General features: G+C 53.7%; 7 protein-coding genes across 7 annotated transcripts; 1 reads left to right on the top strand and 6 right to left on the bottom strand.

Moving 5' to 3' along the window:
- Nucleotides 1-590: 590 nt before the first annotated feature.
- On the bottom strand, nt 591-3,401 carry A1O3_10244 (uncharacterized protein; the record flags this gene model as incomplete). Its single annotated transcript, XM_007740334.1, has 1 exon — nt 591-3,401. The coding sequence occupies one exon, from the start codon at nt 3,399-3,401 to the stop codon at nt 591-593; it is 2,811 nt and encodes a 936-aa protein (XP_007738524.1).
- Nucleotides 3,402-5,071: 1,670 nt separating this feature from the next.
- On the bottom strand, nt 5,072-5,921 carry A1O3_10243 (uncharacterized protein; the record flags this gene model as incomplete). The annotated part of the gene is made up of 2 exons (XM_007740333.1): nt 5,072-5,279; nt 5,356-5,921. 2 exons carry the CDS (start codon nt 5,919-5,921, stop codon nt 5,072-5,074), a joined length of 774 nt encoding a protein of 257 aa, XP_007738523.1.
- Nucleotides 5,922-7,983: 2,062 nt separating this feature from the next.
- Nucleotides 7,984-9,292, bottom strand: A1O3_10242 (mannose-1-phosphate guanyltransferase; the record flags this gene model as incomplete). The annotated part of the gene is made up of 4 exons (XM_007740332.1): nt 7,984-8,189; nt 8,245-9,164; nt 9,214-9,223; nt 9,286-9,292. The coding sequence occupies 4 exons, from the start codon at nt 9,290-9,292 to the stop codon at nt 7,984-7,986; spliced, it is 1,143 nt and encodes a 380-aa protein (XP_007738522.1).
- Nucleotides 9,293-10,570: 1,278 nt separating this feature from the next.
- Nucleotides 10,571-11,746, bottom strand: A1O3_10241 (uncharacterized protein; the record flags this gene model as incomplete). The annotated part of the gene is made up of 1 exon (XM_007740331.1): nt 10,571-11,746. One exon carries the CDS (start codon nt 11,744-11,746, stop codon nt 10,571-10,573), a length of 1,176 nt encoding a protein of 391 aa, XP_007738521.1.
- Nucleotides 11,747-13,137: 1,391 nt separating this feature from the next.
- A1O3_10240 (uncharacterized protein) lies at nt 13,138-14,394 on the bottom strand (the record flags this gene model as incomplete). Its single annotated transcript, XM_007740330.1, has 1 exon — nt 13,138-14,394. One exon carries the CDS (start codon nt 14,392-14,394, stop codon nt 13,138-13,140), a length of 1,257 nt encoding a protein of 418 aa, XP_007738520.1.
- A 465-nt stretch (nt 14,395-14,859) lies between these two features.
- A1O3_10239 (uncharacterized protein) lies at nt 14,860-16,284 on the bottom strand (the record flags this gene model as incomplete). Its single annotated transcript, XM_007740329.1, has 4 exons — nt 14,860-15,032; nt 15,099-15,984; nt 16,033-16,139; nt 16,191-16,284. 4 exons carry the CDS (start codon nt 16,282-16,284, stop codon nt 14,860-14,862), a joined length of 1,260 nt encoding a protein of 419 aa, XP_007738519.1.
- A 522-nt stretch (nt 16,285-16,806) lies between these two features.
- On the top strand, nt 16,807-17,874 carry A1O3_10238 (uncharacterized protein; the record flags this gene model as incomplete). Its single annotated transcript, XM_007740328.1, has 1 exon — nt 16,807-17,874. One exon carries the CDS (start codon nt 16,807-16,809, stop codon nt 17,872-17,874), a length of 1,068 nt encoding a protein of 355 aa, XP_007738518.1.
- Nucleotides 17,875-18,662: the final 788 nt, after the last annotated feature.

Below are 18,662 nucleotides of genomic sequence, written 5' to 3'. Positions count from 1 at the left end.
TATATAGACCACCTCGTATTAGGTATATAGACCACCGCGTATTAGGTATATAGACCACCTCGTATTATGAATATAGTGTCAAAGGTTGAAATGTTCCATGTTCTCTATCAAAGGGGTATGGGGGGAGCGCAGGCTATACAGTGTATAGTATGCCTAAACCAGCCTTCTGGTTGAAGAACAGGTCTGGGAATGCCTAAGTTTGACATATAGACTATAGACTGGTATCTCTGACTGACAACTCTTCTATTCTCTCCTATCCCCTACACTCTAGTAACCCTAAGCCTCACCTCACAAAGCTACAGCACATGTCCATGTCATCTGTCCTGAGTAAACAGCAGAGCGTCATGCTTGATGGCGTGGTAGTAGGTAGTAGATACCTAATGGTGCTACGATACAGTACTCACTCTGTCATTTGTGATTGTGGTACTGTATGTACTTTTGTCCCTGGTGGACAATTCATCATTCGTCCCTCGTATACACTCTAGATCCACACGACATACTCCAGACTCTGTAGCAGACTTGACCAAGGTCTAAGCTGTCTGGGGGTACTGGATAGTATTTGCTCCCCCTCCTCCTCCTCCCTCTTATTACTAGAACTCCGTCGCCGTCACCATCTCGCGAATCTCATCGATCTTCGCCCTGACTCGTGCCGTCCGTCGACTCGTCGTGTCAAACCACACGCGCGCCTCGGCCTCGGCGGCGCAAAAGTACCTCAGAGCTTGATGGAGGTCATCTTGTCTCTTGCTCTGCCGTTCCCTTTCCCTTTGCAGCTTTATTTCCCCTTCCAGCAGTTCTCTCTCCCTTTGCAGCTTTATTTCCCCTTCCAGCAGTTCTCTCTCCCTTTCCAGTAATTCTCGTCTTCTTTGTAGTTCTCGCTCCCTTTCCATCAGCTCTCTCTCCCTTGCTCTTTCACTTTCCTTTCGTAGCTCTCTTTCCCTCTCCCTCTCCCTTTCTTGTTCTTGTCTTTGTTCTGAATCACCAAGCTCAAGGTGAGGGTAGATAGAAGATTGAACAGAATATCCGACCCCCCCGGCGAGTGCCGCATCCTCGCCTGGCAGTTGGGGGCTGTACTGGCGCAGAGGAAGACAGTACCCTTGCATACCGTTCTCGCCGAGATTTCTTGTTATACTCGGGTTCGGATTTTTCATAGGCATCTGTATCTGACTCCGAGTTTCGGTTTGGGCTTGGGCTTGGGCTTGAGTCTGAGGCTGAACTTGAGTATGACCCGCGACGAATTGCAAGTCCTGCTGCTGGAACCACACAGACCCTGTTTGACCATCATCGCCATCACCATCACCCCTGGAATGCCCACCTTGAGACGGGTCTTGATATGGATATGGAATTGGATCTTGTTCGAGTATCTGCTCGTTCAGAGAAGCGGGGCGCGAAGACGACGACGACGACGACGACGTCGAGGGGGTGGCTGTCCCGGTTCCCAGGTTGCTACTTTCCCCCGAGTATGATGGGTGTGATGGCCCAGTTGCATGGTTGTGACTGTGGCATGCGCAACTGCAAGCACAGACGCAGTGAACCGCTGTCGTTGGCGCTGTGACTGTGACAGGGATACTGGTGATTCCAGCAAACTGACCCGACAAAATATTGGTATTCAGTTGCGTGTAGGCGTACGCGCTGCTATGTCCAAGGGTGGCATCGTCAACGTCCGTGTTGATATCGCCGGTCCCACTCCCCACCCCGAGTCGAGGGTCGAGCTCCGGTGCAGCATACACGTTGTCTGACCTGCTCGCTGCTGCTTCCCCTTCCGCTTCTGCTCGAGCAATGAAACACTTCCCCAGGCCCTCGAGGGCGGCAAACCTCGTCTTGGCACGACCATAGTCGCTCAACAGGTCGGCCCGTGTCAGAACTTGATTGAAATGCTCAATGGCGCCCACCACGTCGCCATTTTCCAGCGCGTCATCCGCCACGTTGGTCATTGTGTACAGCACATTGCGGGCCGTGGGGCCGTAGAAGCGTTCTTGGTCATGGAGCAGCAAGCGGCGCTCCTGGGCGCGCTCGTGGGCAAAGGATGGGCCAGAATGGTATAAACTGTCACAAAACCGTTCTCGCAAGTATAGTGTCTTCCAGTCGTGTGCGCTGGCAGAGGTGGCGGAGGTGGTAGATGACCTGGTAAATGAGAGGTACTGTCCGGTGGCGACGCGGAGGGTGTTGACGATCAAGTTGGCCAGGTTAAGTCGCGCCTCGAGAGCAGCAGCACGACCGTTAAGGTTGAGTGCCTGTGACAAAGACAAAGACAGGGACAGAGCTTCCTGGGCCAACACGGCGAAGAAGGCCGTCAGGGCGTGGCCGCTTCCGAGAACCAACGACGCCATCTCCGATAGATATTGAAGCAGCTGGGCGGTCACGGTCCAGAAAAGGGTGACAGGCTTGTCGTTCGCGGCAGTCGAGGAGCCGTGGTCGCCATCGCCATCGCCATCGCCTTCTCCTCCGCCTCCAACGAGGCCGGTGTGGCTGATCAGCTCGCACACCGTGCCCAATATTACGGCTAAGCTCATGGGGTGGTCGTCCCTCAAAATGGTGCGCACCAGCTCGAAGCCGTGATGAAAGCTGGCGAATGCCTGGGCCGCAGTCTGGTCAGGCACCTTTGCCTTGTGATATTGTTGTTGCCGCGATATCCGTTTGAGCAGTGCCATCCCGTCAGCCATCTTGGATGCAAATACGGCATGCACCGTATAGGCGTGCACTGCTGGCTCCATGTGCCTGAGCGACCGGGCAGAGGCCGCGTAAGAACTGATATACGTCGACATGCTATAGTTCAGGTGCTCCAGGGCGTGAAAGGCCTGAGGCCTGAAGAGCACTGGCGTCAATGTCAACGTCCACGCCGACGAGGCTTGAAGAGGCCCTGTTCGCGGGAAAGACACCGACGTGGACGTGGACATCTGATCGGAGATGTGGGACTGCATGTCTTGCCGCCGCAGAGGACTATTAGCGGCCGCATACTCTTGAAACGGATCCCTCCCAGCCATACGATCTGGCAAGAGGTCTTGTTCTTCAATCTCTTCCGTTGGTTGCACTCGTGCCACATCGACCCAGAGTTCAGCCTCGCGTTCGGCAACGGCTGCATCATGATCATGATCATGATCATGCTCGTACTCATGCTCCTTCTCATTCTCTTCCGAGTCGGATTCCGGCGTCGCGATGCCGGTGACGAGTTCGACATCCTCGCTGAGTACCGAATCCCCCTTCTTTCCCTGTTCCCGGACCCAGGCAACCGGGTCGCTGACCTTCTTCCGCCGAAAGTATCGCAGGAATTCGACGTGGCTGACCTCTTCACCCCTGATCAGGAAGCTGACTGGTCTGCGGCGTAATCTATTCCCGTCATCGCATTGGCGTCCTTTGCGGTGCTGGTCAAGATGCTCCCCAAGCAGGTACGCCGCGGCACGCATCTCGGAAAACTTGTGGTTGCGACCGAGCTTCCAGCGCCGGATGCGCGTATGAAGCATGCGTTCACTACAGACAAAAGAGGGGAGGTAAGTTGCAAAATATGGATAGAAAGTCGGCGGCTGGGGAGGACAGGAATATCAAAACCCAACGCGAGTTGACATGCACCATCACAGCAGGAATGTCCTTTTATGCGTCCCATCTTCTCCGGATCCGGCCTTTGAGGCTGAAATGTGCAACCCCCTATATGAGGCCGAGTAGAAGTCGCACTACCAAGCCAAAGGACCTTTGGCAATCATGCACCAAGGCTAGTTAAAGGCAACGCAAAGGGGAAACAAAGAAAACAAACCCACATACTTGACTAGAAAGCCCATTTCGCGCAGCTGGCGCCGGACATCTGCTAGTGGCTGCCGTTCAACAGAGTAGAGATGTGTGATAATGGCGCGGTTGGCCTCCCACTCGGTATTGCTGTAAGACTTGACCGGGAGCCTCGTGCACCGGCGTGGACCGGCCGTGGCTCGAGACGTCGCACTAGGATGGTTGGAGCGCGGCAGAGGCAGTGGGTGTCCATCATGCCGCGAGAGAATCAGGTCGGCCATGCTGGAAGCAAGTCCAAGAACGTAGTGTCAACGTAAAAAAAGGCAGCTTCAGTTGTTTCGGTCCACTCAACTCAGCGGGTTCTTTCTCGCTGTGCGCCGTGCAGCGCTGAGGGCCAAAGTGACGGCCGGCTTTGGCGTCCGGTAGTCGACGTTGAGGAGTCCTCTGCGGAAGGAATGTTTAGTTACATAGTAGGAGTCCGTAATCAGGTCAGTAGAAAGAAGGATTTGATGAGTAGTTGGTTATTAGTCAATAGACGGACTCGGTCTGAGTAGTATCGCTCGACGAACTGGGTGAAGATTGAGGCTCACCAAGAGTACTGGTAATGGTAAACGAGCGCACCACTGAGCAAGCGGGCAAGCGCCTTGGGCCCCTCTCTTTCCTGTCGAGCCTCCAGGGCCACACTAAGTATGATATTTGCGGCGCAGCGACAGTCGGTGAGACGCGGTGTCACCGGTCGATGAAGGTGATTCGGGACTGCCGTGGTATCCAACTCACGCTGGACTTGACTGGAGGTCTCGAGCCGACCAGAGTGGCGCAAGAAATGGCACAGCCTCATCTGCACGACTCTGCACTCTCTCAGTCCACTCGCGGGGAGGACACGTCAGTCGTGCTCTGAGTGGTTAGTTCACCTCAGGTATTCTCTAGTATTGGTTATAGTTTGGTGCATGCATAATGCAGCTGTGACTGGGAGACGAGACTCCTCCGGTCTAATGCGGGTTACGGCTTGTTGTTCGCGGGCTGCTCCGCCACGCCACTCGTCGGCTGAGGCTTCTAAGGCCATTCGTTGCTCAGCCCGGAGAAGGCGAGGGAGCAGACGGGGATTGGACTGGACTGACAACCCTTATCCCATAGTACTTGGTTGGCTGGATTGTCTGCTGGGGTTTGGGCTTTTTGATGGAGTGATCATGGTACATTTGTCTAGCAAGGAGTTTCAGATGGAGGAATCAACCAATACAATGTACAGTATATGCAGCCCACCCAACCTTGACAAACATACCGCAGGATTCGGGCAGAAGTACGGAGTACTGCCCCAAGGACTGTGTGGTCTGTCGTCACTCTTCTATCTGGTATCGTATCAGCATGTCGCTCCGCCGTCCACGGAGAAAATGGCGCCCGTGGTGAAAATAGCGTCGTCGCTGAGGGCGAAGCAGATGGTTCTCGCCATATCTTCCGACGACCCCAGTCTCTGCAACGGGAGGGTCTTGACTGTCTCGGCTAGCGGTCGTTGGACGCCGCCAGCGTTTGAGCGAATGCGATCCAACATGGGAGTGTCGACAGGGCCCCTATATAGTCAAGTCGGTCAGTCACACAGAACACAGCTGCTGGGCGTTGTGTGAGGTGAGTTAAGCGGAGGCTCACGGTGCAAGCGCATTCACCCGGATGCCTCTCTCGCCCACCTCCTTGGCCGCCGTCCTCGTCAGTCCAATGACGCCGTGCTTGCTCGCCGTGTACGCCGCGACACCCGGCCGACCCACGAGTCCGGCCATGCTGGAGACATTGACGACTGACGAGCCTCGTTGCATGACTCGCAGTTGCGCCCGGAGACAATAGAACAGGCCGGTCAAATTGATGCCCATCATACATCCCCAATGTTCGTTTGAAATGTCCACGATGTTGGCATACACTTTGCCTCCAGGCCCTGCTTCGACCCCGGCCACATTGGCCGCGCCGTCCAGCCTTCCAAAGTGTGCAACCGTGTCGGCAATCCAGGCATCCACGCTGTCCGAGTTGGACACATCGACGCGCGTTCCCACAACGTCGTTGCCTCTGCCTCTGATTTCGTCTACCACCACGGCCAGTGCATCTTGGTTGATGTCGCAGAGTGAGAGCGATGCTCCTCGCGCCGCCGCCTCACGAGCGGTCGCTGCCCCGATCCCCGATCCGGCACCCGTGATGGCAATGACTTTTCCTTCAAGTCGAGACATGTCTGAGTCTGTCTTTTCAGGAGATACAATCCAGTCTCGATTGCGATGACATGATGGACTAATAAGCCATGCAGGGCACCCCCAAATCATGAGGGGCGCCGAGATCCGTCCGCGGGGCCGAGGCTGGGGGAAGTGGAGGTGAACCGTTCGTTCGAACCAACTGTGTGGCTTAGGCCTCCTAAGCCTAAGGCTTCGCCTTAACCGTGTCGACCTTTGAATACCCCTGCTCGTGGACACCTATTTCTGCTGGAGCACGTCCACTGTATATGCCCTACATCTACCAGGGTCGCTGTCGAGATGCAGACAAATGTCAAGCTAGTACCACTGTTACTGCATTTCTGCCTGCCAGAAATTTCGTGGTCACCGCATTTTGGGCAGTTCATTGACCGGAAGAGATGCAGCTTGAGTTGCATCAAGTTGACCATGAAGTGAGCTGGCTAAGAGACGAGGGGAGTGCGGTGGAAGTGAGGCATCTTTGTGTAACAGAGGCGCCATGGCTGCCTCATTTTCCGGCCAATAGACGACGAGTTGTACGCAGGGAGCTGCTGGTTGCTGCCAACACATCGTACGTACCGGTGCAGACCAGAGAGGCCTTCCTGGCATCGACACTGTGCTGACACTGGCTTCTGTCGCTGGCCTTGTCCCTCATTCGTACTGACAGAAAAGGTGGAAGAAGAAAGTGGGTAAGGCATTCAGGATACGACACCCTTCACTTCTCCACGCCAGAAACGTACAGAGCAGGCCCTGCTGGGAGAATATGATCTCAAAGAGAATCCATGATTGGTCGAGTTGGGCACAGATGTCGACAAGCGTTGAGCAGATAGGCTCCTTCGGCTTATGTTATGGTTCCCTCCGTCCTTGTACATGTTTCTCTCCCATAAGGCTCTCTTTCTTGCCGTTAATATGACTGTTCACTTCCGGCACCAACTGTGCCAGAGATCCAGAAAGATCATGGTTGAAATCAAAGTGTTGTGGCGTGGACGGCGTGGAAGATCCTCTGATCCAGAGACAGCGCACTTCGTGCTAGGTATAGTTCAAAAGGTCAAGAAGATCGTCAAACTGTCAAGCCGAACTGCTCCAGCCTGTTTTGGAAACCCCATTCTCTGGAGGTGCTCTCTTTCGGTTGGGGTGGCCGATAGTCGAGGCGACCGCCCGCTGACAGTAAGATGACCACCGGGTGCCCTCAGACCCTGCGTCGACATATTTGTACACACGGTAGACGGCATCGAGGTAGGGAATTACGATCCATGTGGGCAACATCCTAGACATGAGTGATCAGCATCTCGAGACACCGCAGGAAATCGCACCTACCTAAGCAACACCTGAAGGAACAGTTCAACTGCGTTACAGTGCACGGTACATCGCGTCACCTTGAATCTTGTGTTACTTGTTTGGCCACAGACATATGAACATGGCATTTCAGAGCAGTGGGTCGAGCAAGGCACAACAGACGGTATATTCCTCGTTGCTCTTGGTAGTATCCTGTCTCCTCAGCCGCAATGCAGTTTGATGCCCGGTCGTGTCATGTGATCGATATGACCCCATCAGATCTAGTGCCCTTAACTTGGTATCTGTACTCCGTACTCTGTTCGCAGTAAAAGGACCAGCGAGGCCACAAAACAATACATCGACGAGGCTGTGGCCGGGGTGGGTAGGCTGAAGAAGTCGGGGTTGCATTGTGCTTTACCATAGGCTGATGAGGCTCAGCTTCGCCCACTCGGGGTGACCATCAATAACACCATCAGGCACTGTCCTTCCTTGCTCCAATCATTGCCAATCCCCCGATCAAAGCATGCGTGGGTAATGCCCTCCTCCCGCATGATCCCGGTCTCTAAACCTGTCAAATTCCACTCCGTTCCATTAAAAGAATTGCAAGACTGCCAAAATCACCCAGCAAAGTCATGTCTTTTCCGCCACAAAAAACTCCAGCTCGATAGAATTTCGCCGTGTATGCACTTGGATACCATGTAAACCTAGTAAAGACATCAAACAGAATGTGGTCGAAGTCACACCATAGGTGAAGAGAGCCCAGTCGTGAAGAAAATACCAAGGCAAAGGCGCTCTACATGATGATGGATGGCACTGCAGAAGAGTTAGCGGATTCACGGTGTGTATCGAGATACGACTGACCCTCAACGTTCGCCTTGATGCTCTTGTGAGGGAGGACACTTCCACCATTCACATAGATCTCGTCGCCGATGGAAACATCATCCCCAAGCACCGTCACGTTTTCCAGACGCGCCCAGCGGCCAACAGTTGATCTCCAGCCTAAAATACCGTCAGCAAAGCAGGCGCTTAGGGTGAAAGCAAGACCGTTACTCACCGACAATGGTTGACTTGACCCAAGCATGGTCCTTGACCTTGCTATCCTCCAACAGCACACATCTCTGGAGTCTGACCCCATCACCGATCACGCAGCCAGGTCCAATGGTGACATTGGGTCCGATTCGGCAGTTCTTGCCAATCTTGGCGGTCGGGTCGACCATGACATTTCCGCCGTAGACATAAGGCTCGGAGTTGGACACGAGAGCTTTGGGGTTATGTTTTGCGAGCGAAGAAAGGTACAAGCAAGTGCCGCTCAAGAAGTCCTTGGGTTGGCCGACATCCATCCAGAAGCCCTCGAGGTCGAACGAGTGTAGTTTGCCGTCCTTGCAGATGGCCGGGAAGGTCTCTTGTTCAATAGAGGTGGGACGGAGTTCGATTCGGTCCAGGACGGATGGGTTGAAGATGTAGATGCCAGCGTTGATGCGGTTGCCGACGAATTCGACGGGCTTCTCCACGAAGCGGTCGATACGGGATGGGTGGTTGGGTTTATGAACGATGACACCGTATTTGCTGGGTTCTTCAACCTTGGTGACCACAATAGTACCTTCGTCGCCGTGGGCGGCGTGGAATTCGGCCAATTGCTTGAAGGGGTATTCACAAATGACATCGGAGTTGAGCACGAAGAAAGGTGTGTCGTCTTTGCCCAAGATCTTCTCCGCCAGCTTCAAGGGGCCAGCAGTGCCCAGGGGCTCCGCCTCGACGGAAAATGTGATCTTGACATTGTACAACTCCTCGTATTTTTTGAGCGCACTGGTCATGACATCCGGCCGATAGTTCACGGCGAGGACGATGTCGGTGACACCGGCTGCGGCAAGGGCCTCGACTTGATGCCGAATCATAGGACGATTGCCAAATTCGACTAGGGGTTTAGGTAGGGTGAGGGTGAGAGGTCGCAGTCTGGTGCCGAAGCCACCGACGCTGGGAGAGGTCAGTTGTGCACACCCATGGGGAGGTTGTCAGAGCGTACAGAATGAGTGCTGTCGGGACTCGGTTAGCATGATAGGTCGAACAAAGCCATGAAGGCTGTGGGGGGACATACCCTTCATCTTGATAGGGGTGGATTGAGGACTGGTGGTAGAGCGGTGGTGAAGCGTGCAGCGTGAAGAGTGCAGCGATTGATGTTGATTTGTTGTTGGTGTTGGAGAACGAATGAAACGTAGCTTCGAGACTACTAAGAGCGAAAGAGTCGAAGAGGGTCAAAGAGCAGGAGAGAAGAAGAACTGCAGTGGACGCGGACGAGGTGGGATATATGAGGTCGACTAGTGGTATAGGTAGTAAGGGGGACGTGTATGTGAGTTTTTGAGATGGAGGGCGCAGGCTGTCAGTCAGTCACGGGTATGGAGTACGGGCGGGAACAGGCCAGAGTTTGGGTGTTGTGTTAAGGGCAGGATCCTCCCTCGTCCCTCCCACGCCCTCGCCTCTGGCTAGGGAAGGTACCTAGTACCCTAGTACTAGCCACGCTGTTCCCTTTTTTTCCTTTCTCGACGCGTGACAATTTTATCGATTAGGATGGATCTCCGGGCCGCGCTAGATTAAAGTGGTGGCAGTTGTGGCTGAGGCTGAAGTTCCCCTTTTCCTCAGCCCACTCCCGGGTCTCGAGTCACGAGTCAGACGGGCCACGGGCCACGGGCAACGACGTCCTCCACGCACAGGCCTCGAGAGTCTATGGAATACTACAGTACGGATACTACAAGGAATGAAGACCATGAGTGATTAGATTTGCCGTGTCTACACCGCCACACTGCCACCATCTACTCGTACCATCCACCATCCACGCAAGTACCTGCCTCCACTGAAACGGAGTACTCTATACCGCCGCCATCGCCTGTTTCTCACACTCACTCGCCCCCTTTTCCCACTTGTACACCCAAATTAGTGTCACCACCTGTCACCACCATGTCACCATACCTGAGACCCTCCTGCAATGTTCCAGTCGAAAACACAACACAATCGCCAATGTTTCTTTTTGTTTTTTCTTTCTTTCTGGAAGGGTTTCGTTAAAACTATTCTGTACTAATTTAATGTTTTCTTTATTGACTGCCCTGGCGTGCCCGTAGATTAGATGGCAACCCAACTGCCAGAAAACGCTGCAAGGTTCTGGTATACAATAATAACATTTTACAGTTCAAGGGAGGGCAACAGGGTGGCGTGGTTGTGTTTCGCTTTCTGATCCCTGATGCCACTCTGTTCCGAGCCGAGATTCCTCCCCAATGTTCTCTTCCCGCCTACGAGGAGGTCTGAAGAGTGATCGTAGTCACCTAAGCTGCTGTTGCGCATGTCAGGCGCTTGGATCCCAGTTCACTCCTGGCTGTATGTATCGACTCTTATTGGGTATCATCTGGCAGAAATCCGTAATCGCCTCTCAAAGCTGCACCTCTCCGTCGCCCCTTGGCCGGCCCGTCTCGATCCCCCACAAATTCCAGCAACCAATCCCGCACCTTCTTGACCTTCAATATCTGGGGATCTCTGCTCGAGGCTGTCCGAAGATTCGACGCCGAATAGATCCCGTCTAGATCGTCATCGTCCACTCTTTTGCGGAACAATAGATCGACCTTGGTCACATCACCTTTCAAGCTCTGTCCATGCACTTTGCCCCGGAACGAGCTCAAGGCCACATTCTGCAGTAATACCACATCGCGCGGCCGTAGAACCCGGAGGCTTCGTCGCAGGAGACTCCGCGATCCTTCGGGAGCGGAGTTGGCCCCATCCTTCCAGTTCACCCGCATCTCCCGTGGCAGCCACATGCTGATGCTAAACCCCGTCTTCGTGTCGTCGCCCACCACTAACTCTACTAGGTCCCTCTCGCTTGGCTTGCCGTACTTCATCCCCGTCATCACCGTCCGTGGGGGAGCGATCGACAGGATCCCGACCACCAGGTTCACGGTCATGGTCTGTGGCTCAATCGACGACAAGTAGCGCGCATTGGGGATATCTTCGAGGTTGCTCAGGTGTTTTGGTCTCGGCGCTTGGCTCAGTCGCCGTTGCGAGGCTGTCCGGATGATTCCTCCACCAGAGCCGGGCGTCTGGGGAAACATTTCTTCGTTACTTTCATATGTCGGCGTACCGGGCGTGTAGTCGGAGAAGCCGGATATCTGAGAAGACGGGATGGCCTCGTAAATGGCAAATGAGTGATCGTAGTAATCCGACAGCGCCTCCGAGGTCGTTTCGGTCGATACGCCCGATGGCTGGGACTCGTCACCACTGACATCGCTGCTGGGAGTTGGCGGGCCGACAAAGTCGTCGGCAGAGAAGAACTCGGCGCCGCTGCGGTCGAGTCCATCGGGAGGCGGGCGCGCATCAATTTCAAGTTTAGGAAGGACCGGTCGCATTTGAAGTCGTTGGGTGGTGATTTGTCTCCATTGGGCGCCGAAAGCCTTGGGTGAAGAAGAGGTCGGGGGTGCCAGGGACTCGACATGCATCGATTCGGGAAGAAGTGACTTCTCGCTCCAGTCGAGCTTGGTAGACTCTGGGGCTCCTGCCAGGATGATCATGCGCGTCATGAAAAGCGCCAAAGGGCTGCAGAGGTTCGACTGGTGGATCTACCCAAGCTGATGGAAGACACGAAATGCCCCCAGACTGTATGGCTTTCAACTGAACAAGCTCCACGAAATTGCGCGCCCGATGTAAGAGAACGGGTCGGACCAGATGACAAGACGATTTCGCGATATCTGGGGAAAATGAAGCCAGACAAAAATATACCAGAGCGGATGTGGCGGATGATGCGGATGCGGTCAGGGTTCTTGTACTCCTGCTCCTCTCTGTATTGAAGTATTAGTTCCAGGCTTTTGGGGCGCGAGGTGGCAAGGCGCAACACACCAACCTATCTCATGTCCTTCAGTTAGGCGTCAGTCGATCGATCCAGCAGCCAGTCAACAAAGTAAAAGCTTCCAGGAAGCTGTCGCCGGATCCCGACTCAAGTTAGGGGCGGATGGAGGAGTGAGCGTGGAGTTGGATGGGCTGTGGCGAGGGTGATTGGAAAGTCGGTAACTGACCTGGGTGAACATCCAGGTGACGGTGAGGACGGACGGAGGTGAAATACGACCGATGCCTTCCAAAGGGGTGGGAGTGGGAATAACGTATGGATATCGATCAAGGAATGGAACTGGGACAGATAAAAGCATTGGGGGCGTCATGCCCGATCCGTCTAGCGCGCCTGGTTACCCCAGGAAAAAACCAACAGTTGCATAAAATATCCGACCTGCCGTACGCCGAACCAGGGCCTGACTTTAGAGACAAGCTTCGAGTCGATCCGCCTTACCGCCTGACATTAACTCAAACACAGCCCTGTGACTGGCCAATAGGGTCTCTAGCCGCTGACTAGGGCACACTAGCGGCATTCCGGGCATGTCATTTAAATACGAAATACGGTGCGTCGCCAGGCACCAGCAATTACTTCACTGCATTGCTTCAACGAACGCCACCACGTCTTGTGTAGCTCTGTTGTCGACAGTTGACACGGTGTCTCGTCCACTACTCTGTAGATTGGATCATCTCGCACCAGACAAATAAGCTCACACCACCATCACCTACCATCCAACTTCTGGAGCATTGGAACAACCGGGGGATCGACTGGTGGCCAAATCAAGCCATGTTTGCCCATTTTTGTAATAATATTAAGACAGTCCTGGGCTCGATCCCCTGTCTGTCCTTTGTGTCTTTTAGTATCTCTACCAGTAAGCTGAGGCACCGCCCTCATCCCATGCACTGGCATCGTCATGACAAACCCAATTTCCTGCCAAACTCCGCGCTTGTCTATCACCCATATCTTGAAATTTTGAGAGATCCAGCTGTGCGTACGGATACTCGAGGGCTCAATGAGGTTGCAAGGCTGTGCGAACAAACACCCAACACCGGTGCATACCTTTCCCCTTGTACGGCGTTTCTGGCAACCTCAATCATCGAACTTGAATGCCTTGCCACCGCTGATGTCAATGGCTCCACCCCGGTAGCTCCCACGCTTCTTCTTGTTCTTCTCCTTGGTGAATCCCTTGCCTCGTGTAACAGAAAGATCCTTGTACGCCTTCTCGGCATAATCATAGCTCTGGTATGCATTGCTGAGATATTGGTCTCCCTTGGCCTGTGCCGAGAGTTGCGCCAACGGTGTCGGTCTCGCACCAACCTGCTTCTTCTGGCCTGAGGTGGGCGTAGTATTGTTGAGCATCTGACTACGGTCTTTGTGCATTAACCCTTCCGAATGCGATAGGTCCGGTGTATCGTCAGCATTGTCTCCCACCACAGTCCCGGACGACTCGGACGGCGTATCGGCTGCGGCGATCAATTTCGTCTTCTTGTTGGATGGTTTGGCAAAACTCTTCTTATCTTCTGCTTCTTTTTCTTCTTCTTCTTCTTCTGAGGAGGAGGATGACGATGACGAAGATGTCGTTTCGGCGGCGCTGGACTCCTCTACCGAACTGTCTGTGGATGCTTCGCTCGAAGAACTGTCGGACGCAGCAGGCTTCTTAACAACCTTTACCCGCTTTGCTGGTCGCTTGTCCTCGGGCGAGTCGGACTCTGAAGAAGACGATTCGGACTCCGATGAGCTAGACTCTGCCTTTCGCTTAAGGTTCTTCGCGGCAGCACCTCCAGGAGCCTTGTTGATGTCAGAGGAAGACTTTGGGGCCGTTATGGGCTTGGCGGGGGTGGCGCTGCTCTCTTCGTCCTCATCGTCGGCATCACTGTCGGACGAAGACGAAGATGAAGAGGAGGAGGATGACGGCGAGACAGATCGTTTTGTAGTCTTGCCTTTCTGGCCTTTAGAATGTGCCTTAGTCTTGACCTCTTCCTCGGAATCAGACGACTCTTCACTGCTGGTTGCGCTACTGCTTGCGCTGCTTGACTCTGCTTTGGATGAGGCCTCACTCTCAGAGTCAGTGTCGACCGAGGAAGACTCATCTCCTGACTTTTGTGTAGGGGCAACTGCATTCTTTTGGAAAGCTGCAAAAACCGTTTCGAGTCCAACTTCATGCATCGCTCCATCCGGCGCAGGCCAACTGGCACTCTGGTGTAATCTGGTGATTTCCTTCGTAAATGCCTTGTGCGTCGACTCCATGCCACTTTGCGCCAGGAATGCGTCAACCAAGCCAAGGAGTTGTGGTGAGGGCATCGGTTTGCCAGAGGCAGATCCTTTCTTCTTCATTTTCAGTGGCATTATGATCGAGTGAGTCCGCGTCGGTGCAAGGTGCGCGACAGTAGGTATGCTGAATTTCAGTGGACAATAAAGACAGAACGACCAAGTCCCAAAGAGGACTGCAACTAACCAAGATAGACACACCGGGGAGTGAGTGAGCGCCGTGCGACACCAAGACACTGAGACGCGGTGAACGAGATAATTTTTTTTCTCCAACTCAGTTGCGGCTCAAAGAAACTGCGCCGGACACGCTTTGCATTTAAACTCCGCCGTATCCGTTTCTAGGGCAGAACCCTGCACTCGTTAGCGCAATTAAAGAGGCCTAGATCATCATTGCTACACTCTGTAGGTATTCATGATGTGCTCTACAAAGGTGCACCAGCAATCACGTCAGCAACCAGTGCAGGAGATGATACCTTGAGGAGAGACAGACAAGACACCCTAGAATGCCCAATGCCTACACCGTAAAAGCCCAGCAGTGCAGACCTAGAAAGTCTCGTCTTCAAGGTTCACAGCTCTTCGCACAACACTTGGACTTGTGGCATCGGCCTCAAACTCCTGAGTTTCTAGCTCCCTGCTGAAATCTATCTCCTCATCATCAAAGTCCATCCCAGCGGTTGTCAGGATGTCTTGCACGATGCGTTTTGAAGCTTCTTTAGCTGTTTGTGAGCGAATTTGTTAGCACTGATGGGCCTATGACGGATACGTGGCTGTCTTGGACGTACCTGGAGTCCTAAGCAACCGATGCTGTGGAACATGGAATTGCATTGTCTTGGGCGGACTTCCCAATGGCAGATCGTCATCCAGGTCATCCTCATCGCTATCCCAAATACCAGGCGTGCGTGTAGGTGCCTTTTTCGTTTCGGTCTTTTGACGAGCTGGCGTGAGGACACTAATCCCTGGTATACGCGCCTTGCGCTCAGGTGATGAGAATATCTCGGGATCAAGCTCGGGTGGGGCCACTTCAGGGCTCGATGATAAGGTTTGATCAAGAGCAGGCAGAAACGTACGTTTCGCCGTGGATGGAGTCGCGATTGTCCTGGACTCGACACTCGCATACCGATTTGTAGTCAATGGCGTAGCCTGCACTCGGTAATTCTTATCAAGCACTCTATGAAGAAGAGGGTCCGTCTTCTTGCGGACTGTGGATGGGCGAGAGATGGATGTGCCTTGCGGAGGTAAAAATGGGGATGACCCTGGCGTAGCTGCAAAGGCGTCCACAGCGAATACAGGCCGTCCAGGCGTTTCCGGCAACGTTGCCAGGGTCATTGAGGTCGCCTCTACTGTTGTGTTGTTCACCTCCTGCCGTAGAGCTTCGTAGGGGGACGGATAGTCGGCAAAATTTGTTCGCTCAGCCTTCTGCTTCGCTGCGGGCCGCGGTGTGCTGTGGGAGGGCGAGACCGTGAGGTTGGATAGATCAAGGTCTTGAATAGAATCTGTGGAAATATGCTGGGCAGAGGGTGTCTCATAAGACTGGGATGTTTCTAGAGTTGTATGCGTGGCACTAGATTCATCGGTACCCGTGACGTCTGCGGCCTCACATTGTGAAGACGGTTCCTCATAGCCCGACAGAGAGACATTGGCGCTAGACTCGAAGAATTGTTTCCAGAACTATGTCGATTCTTAGCATTTTGCGTTGGGACGGACGTGTTGGCTCACCCTAGATCCTTCCCACACATCCTTCGAATGCGCGGCATACTGTTCGACAATGGGTAGAATACTCGAGGTGACTATTCGATGGGCGCGGCTAAAATTATGGTCAATTTCTGCGATGGTCAGTCACATTCACGGAAGACAGGTTCGCAGCCTGCACAAACCTTGGAGGGTCAAGGTAATAGACTGTTCCAGCTTCTCCAGCTCTTCAGTCAAGGTGAGGGCCCTTGGCTGAGCCGTGGAGCTGGGTCGAGACATGCTTGATGGTGAAGTTATGGTTGTGGCATTGGGCGCATCCCGGCTCTGACTTTCCAATGCGGCTCGCCTGCGTTGAAGACAAACGTTGACAGGGGACGCGTCGAAAAACTGCTCCACGCGTTTAGTTGCTGGATTTGTGAGTGCGGGGTGCGGATCACCACAACGATGGTGGCGTGTGTGGCGCAACAGTTCTACGGAGTGGCAGTGCCGAACCAGGCAGATACTCGTACCCCCTCTGTTGATCAGGCCGACGTCTTTCTTGAAAAGCCCCAGGTGCCCATTCGAGTCTCGACGGTCTTCTTCTCCTCGACCATATCTCCCATATTGGCATCCCTGGTGCACTTCCAGGGGCCATCTTCAGTATGCCGGCCCCGCTGGCTCGAGGTAGGTGCGCTCGTGCCATCTTTGCACCATGTCCTTACATCATCTTTGCCTCTTTGATTTTGGATGTAGCCTCCGAGTCGAGGGGAACTTTTTATTACGGCGCACTCAGTTTGTTCTCAGTCCGTTTCCTGTGCTAAAATGGTGCCTCCGGTAGGAATCATAATCACGGTCACTATTCTGGTGGCCGCCGGCGTGGCCGCGTACGAGAACCCTCAAGTGCGAGCATGGATTGACCGTACCAGGCACAAGATCTCCATGGGCCTTCACACTCTCGGCGATGAAATCCATCCAAATTCCAGTCAGCGACGCAGGCCGAGTCTCAACGATGCCTCTATGCATGAAGACAAGAGCGAATCCGCCGATGAACGCAGGCGGCAGGCAATCGCGGAGATCATGGAACGTGGCCGTATAATGGAAGAGAGGAACAAGAGAAGGAAAACCACCGGCCCAGACAGAACCCGCACATCAAGTTTTGACACAATGGTGGACGAGAATGGGATGCTGCTACATGAACCTGGCCACGGTGGCGCGGAGCCCGCAGCTAGCTCGTCTGCCGTCGATACTTCGGCGCACTCTGCCAGCCTGAAGCAGAGGCAGAAACCGTCACAGTCGGACGAAGTACCCACAACACTCCAGCACTCGATGAACTTGTCTCATTCTCGGATGCAATTGTCTCCGCTCCTGATCGATCAGGATAACGACACCAATCTGTTTGAGTCCCGGTACGAACAGGAAATGCGCGAGGCCTGGAGTATCCCGGTTTCCGATAGACGGCTTGAACTCCCTTCAAGTCATGCTTCCGAGAGCTTGATCGATCTCACTCCAACTACCGAAGATGCTCCCGACCCAGACTTCTCCGTTCCATCTGCTGAACATCTCCACCGCCCTTTAGGCAATTCAGATTATTTCCGCGTATCAGCTGGGAATTCGACACCCACCTTACCAGACCATGATTTGCAGCGTCTCATGCCAGGCCAAAGTCCCGGCAGTCTTCCCTGGATAGCAGACGATCGTTCCACCCCTAACAACCGTGCCCCCACCCCAACGCCATCCACCGGGAGTCTGAGTGGAAGCATGAGCAATATCCACCCAAGCGAGGCAGAGGAGAATTCGGATGATCTGCTCAGCGAAGAGGGAGATGGTATTCGAACTCCCGCAAGTGTGTGGACCGAGGTTGACAGTACGGTTAGTGGGGACTTCAACTAGTAAATGAAAACCGGGCTGTGTGCTGCAAGGCTGGTTGGGTAAAGGTCTTGCGTTATGGGTTAATGTTGAGCGTGTGGTTGTGTATTTACTTATTGGAGCATGCTGGCAATCCCTGGGACGATTGAGGTCTTGGAAGTCTATACACGAACTTCTTCCACGTAAGTATCTTTTGCAGAGTGGAAGATTGAGCTGAGATTGAACATGAGCTACTGCTTCCTCTTGGTGTCGGCTGGCGGCCATCAGCTGCGGGCTACCGCAGAGGCAAGTTGCATGCCAACTGCGTTGACTAAATGTGTTTCTCATCTCAACCGGACTGACCGACATCTCAGCAGTCCTGGAACTTCTTCACCCTCGGACGTACCTGCACTCTGAACACCAGCAGTGCCATCTCACCCTACCATTCTTCCATTCTTTGTCACTATTTCATGTTCATCTCTGCAATTTCTCATACAGGAACCGTGGCAGTTTTGCAGAGGCTTGCACTTCGGCGCCTCAGTATAGGCATCAAACATCATCATTCACTGGACCAGGGAGCTGCACAGCGTCGCAATTCGCTGTTCACAACCCATGCGTCAGATGCTCTTTTTTTGTTACTGTTTACTGAACCTTCACTATCAGGAATCACATCCCGGTACACCCCAAGTTGGCCTGTCGCCTTATCTTTCAGCGTCACTCGTTCACCTATTCGATCGATTGATGACCGGCCTCTATTTTGTTCTGCATTTCCCCGTCGTCACCCTCATTTCTGCTCCTCTGCAGATATCATCACGCATCGAGAGTCTCTCAGA

Source organism: Capronia epimyces, assembly GCF_000585565.1.
Source record: "Capronia epimyces CBS 606.96 chromosome Unknown aczIQ-supercont1.11, whole genome shotgun sequence".
NCBI classification, from domain to species: domain Eukaryota; kingdom Fungi; phylum Ascomycota; class Eurotiomycetes; order Chaetothyriales; family Herpotrichiellaceae; genus Capronia; species Capronia epimyces.
Note: the sequence above shows the minus strand (reverse complement) of the source record. Positions and strands in the feature narration are given on the sequence as shown.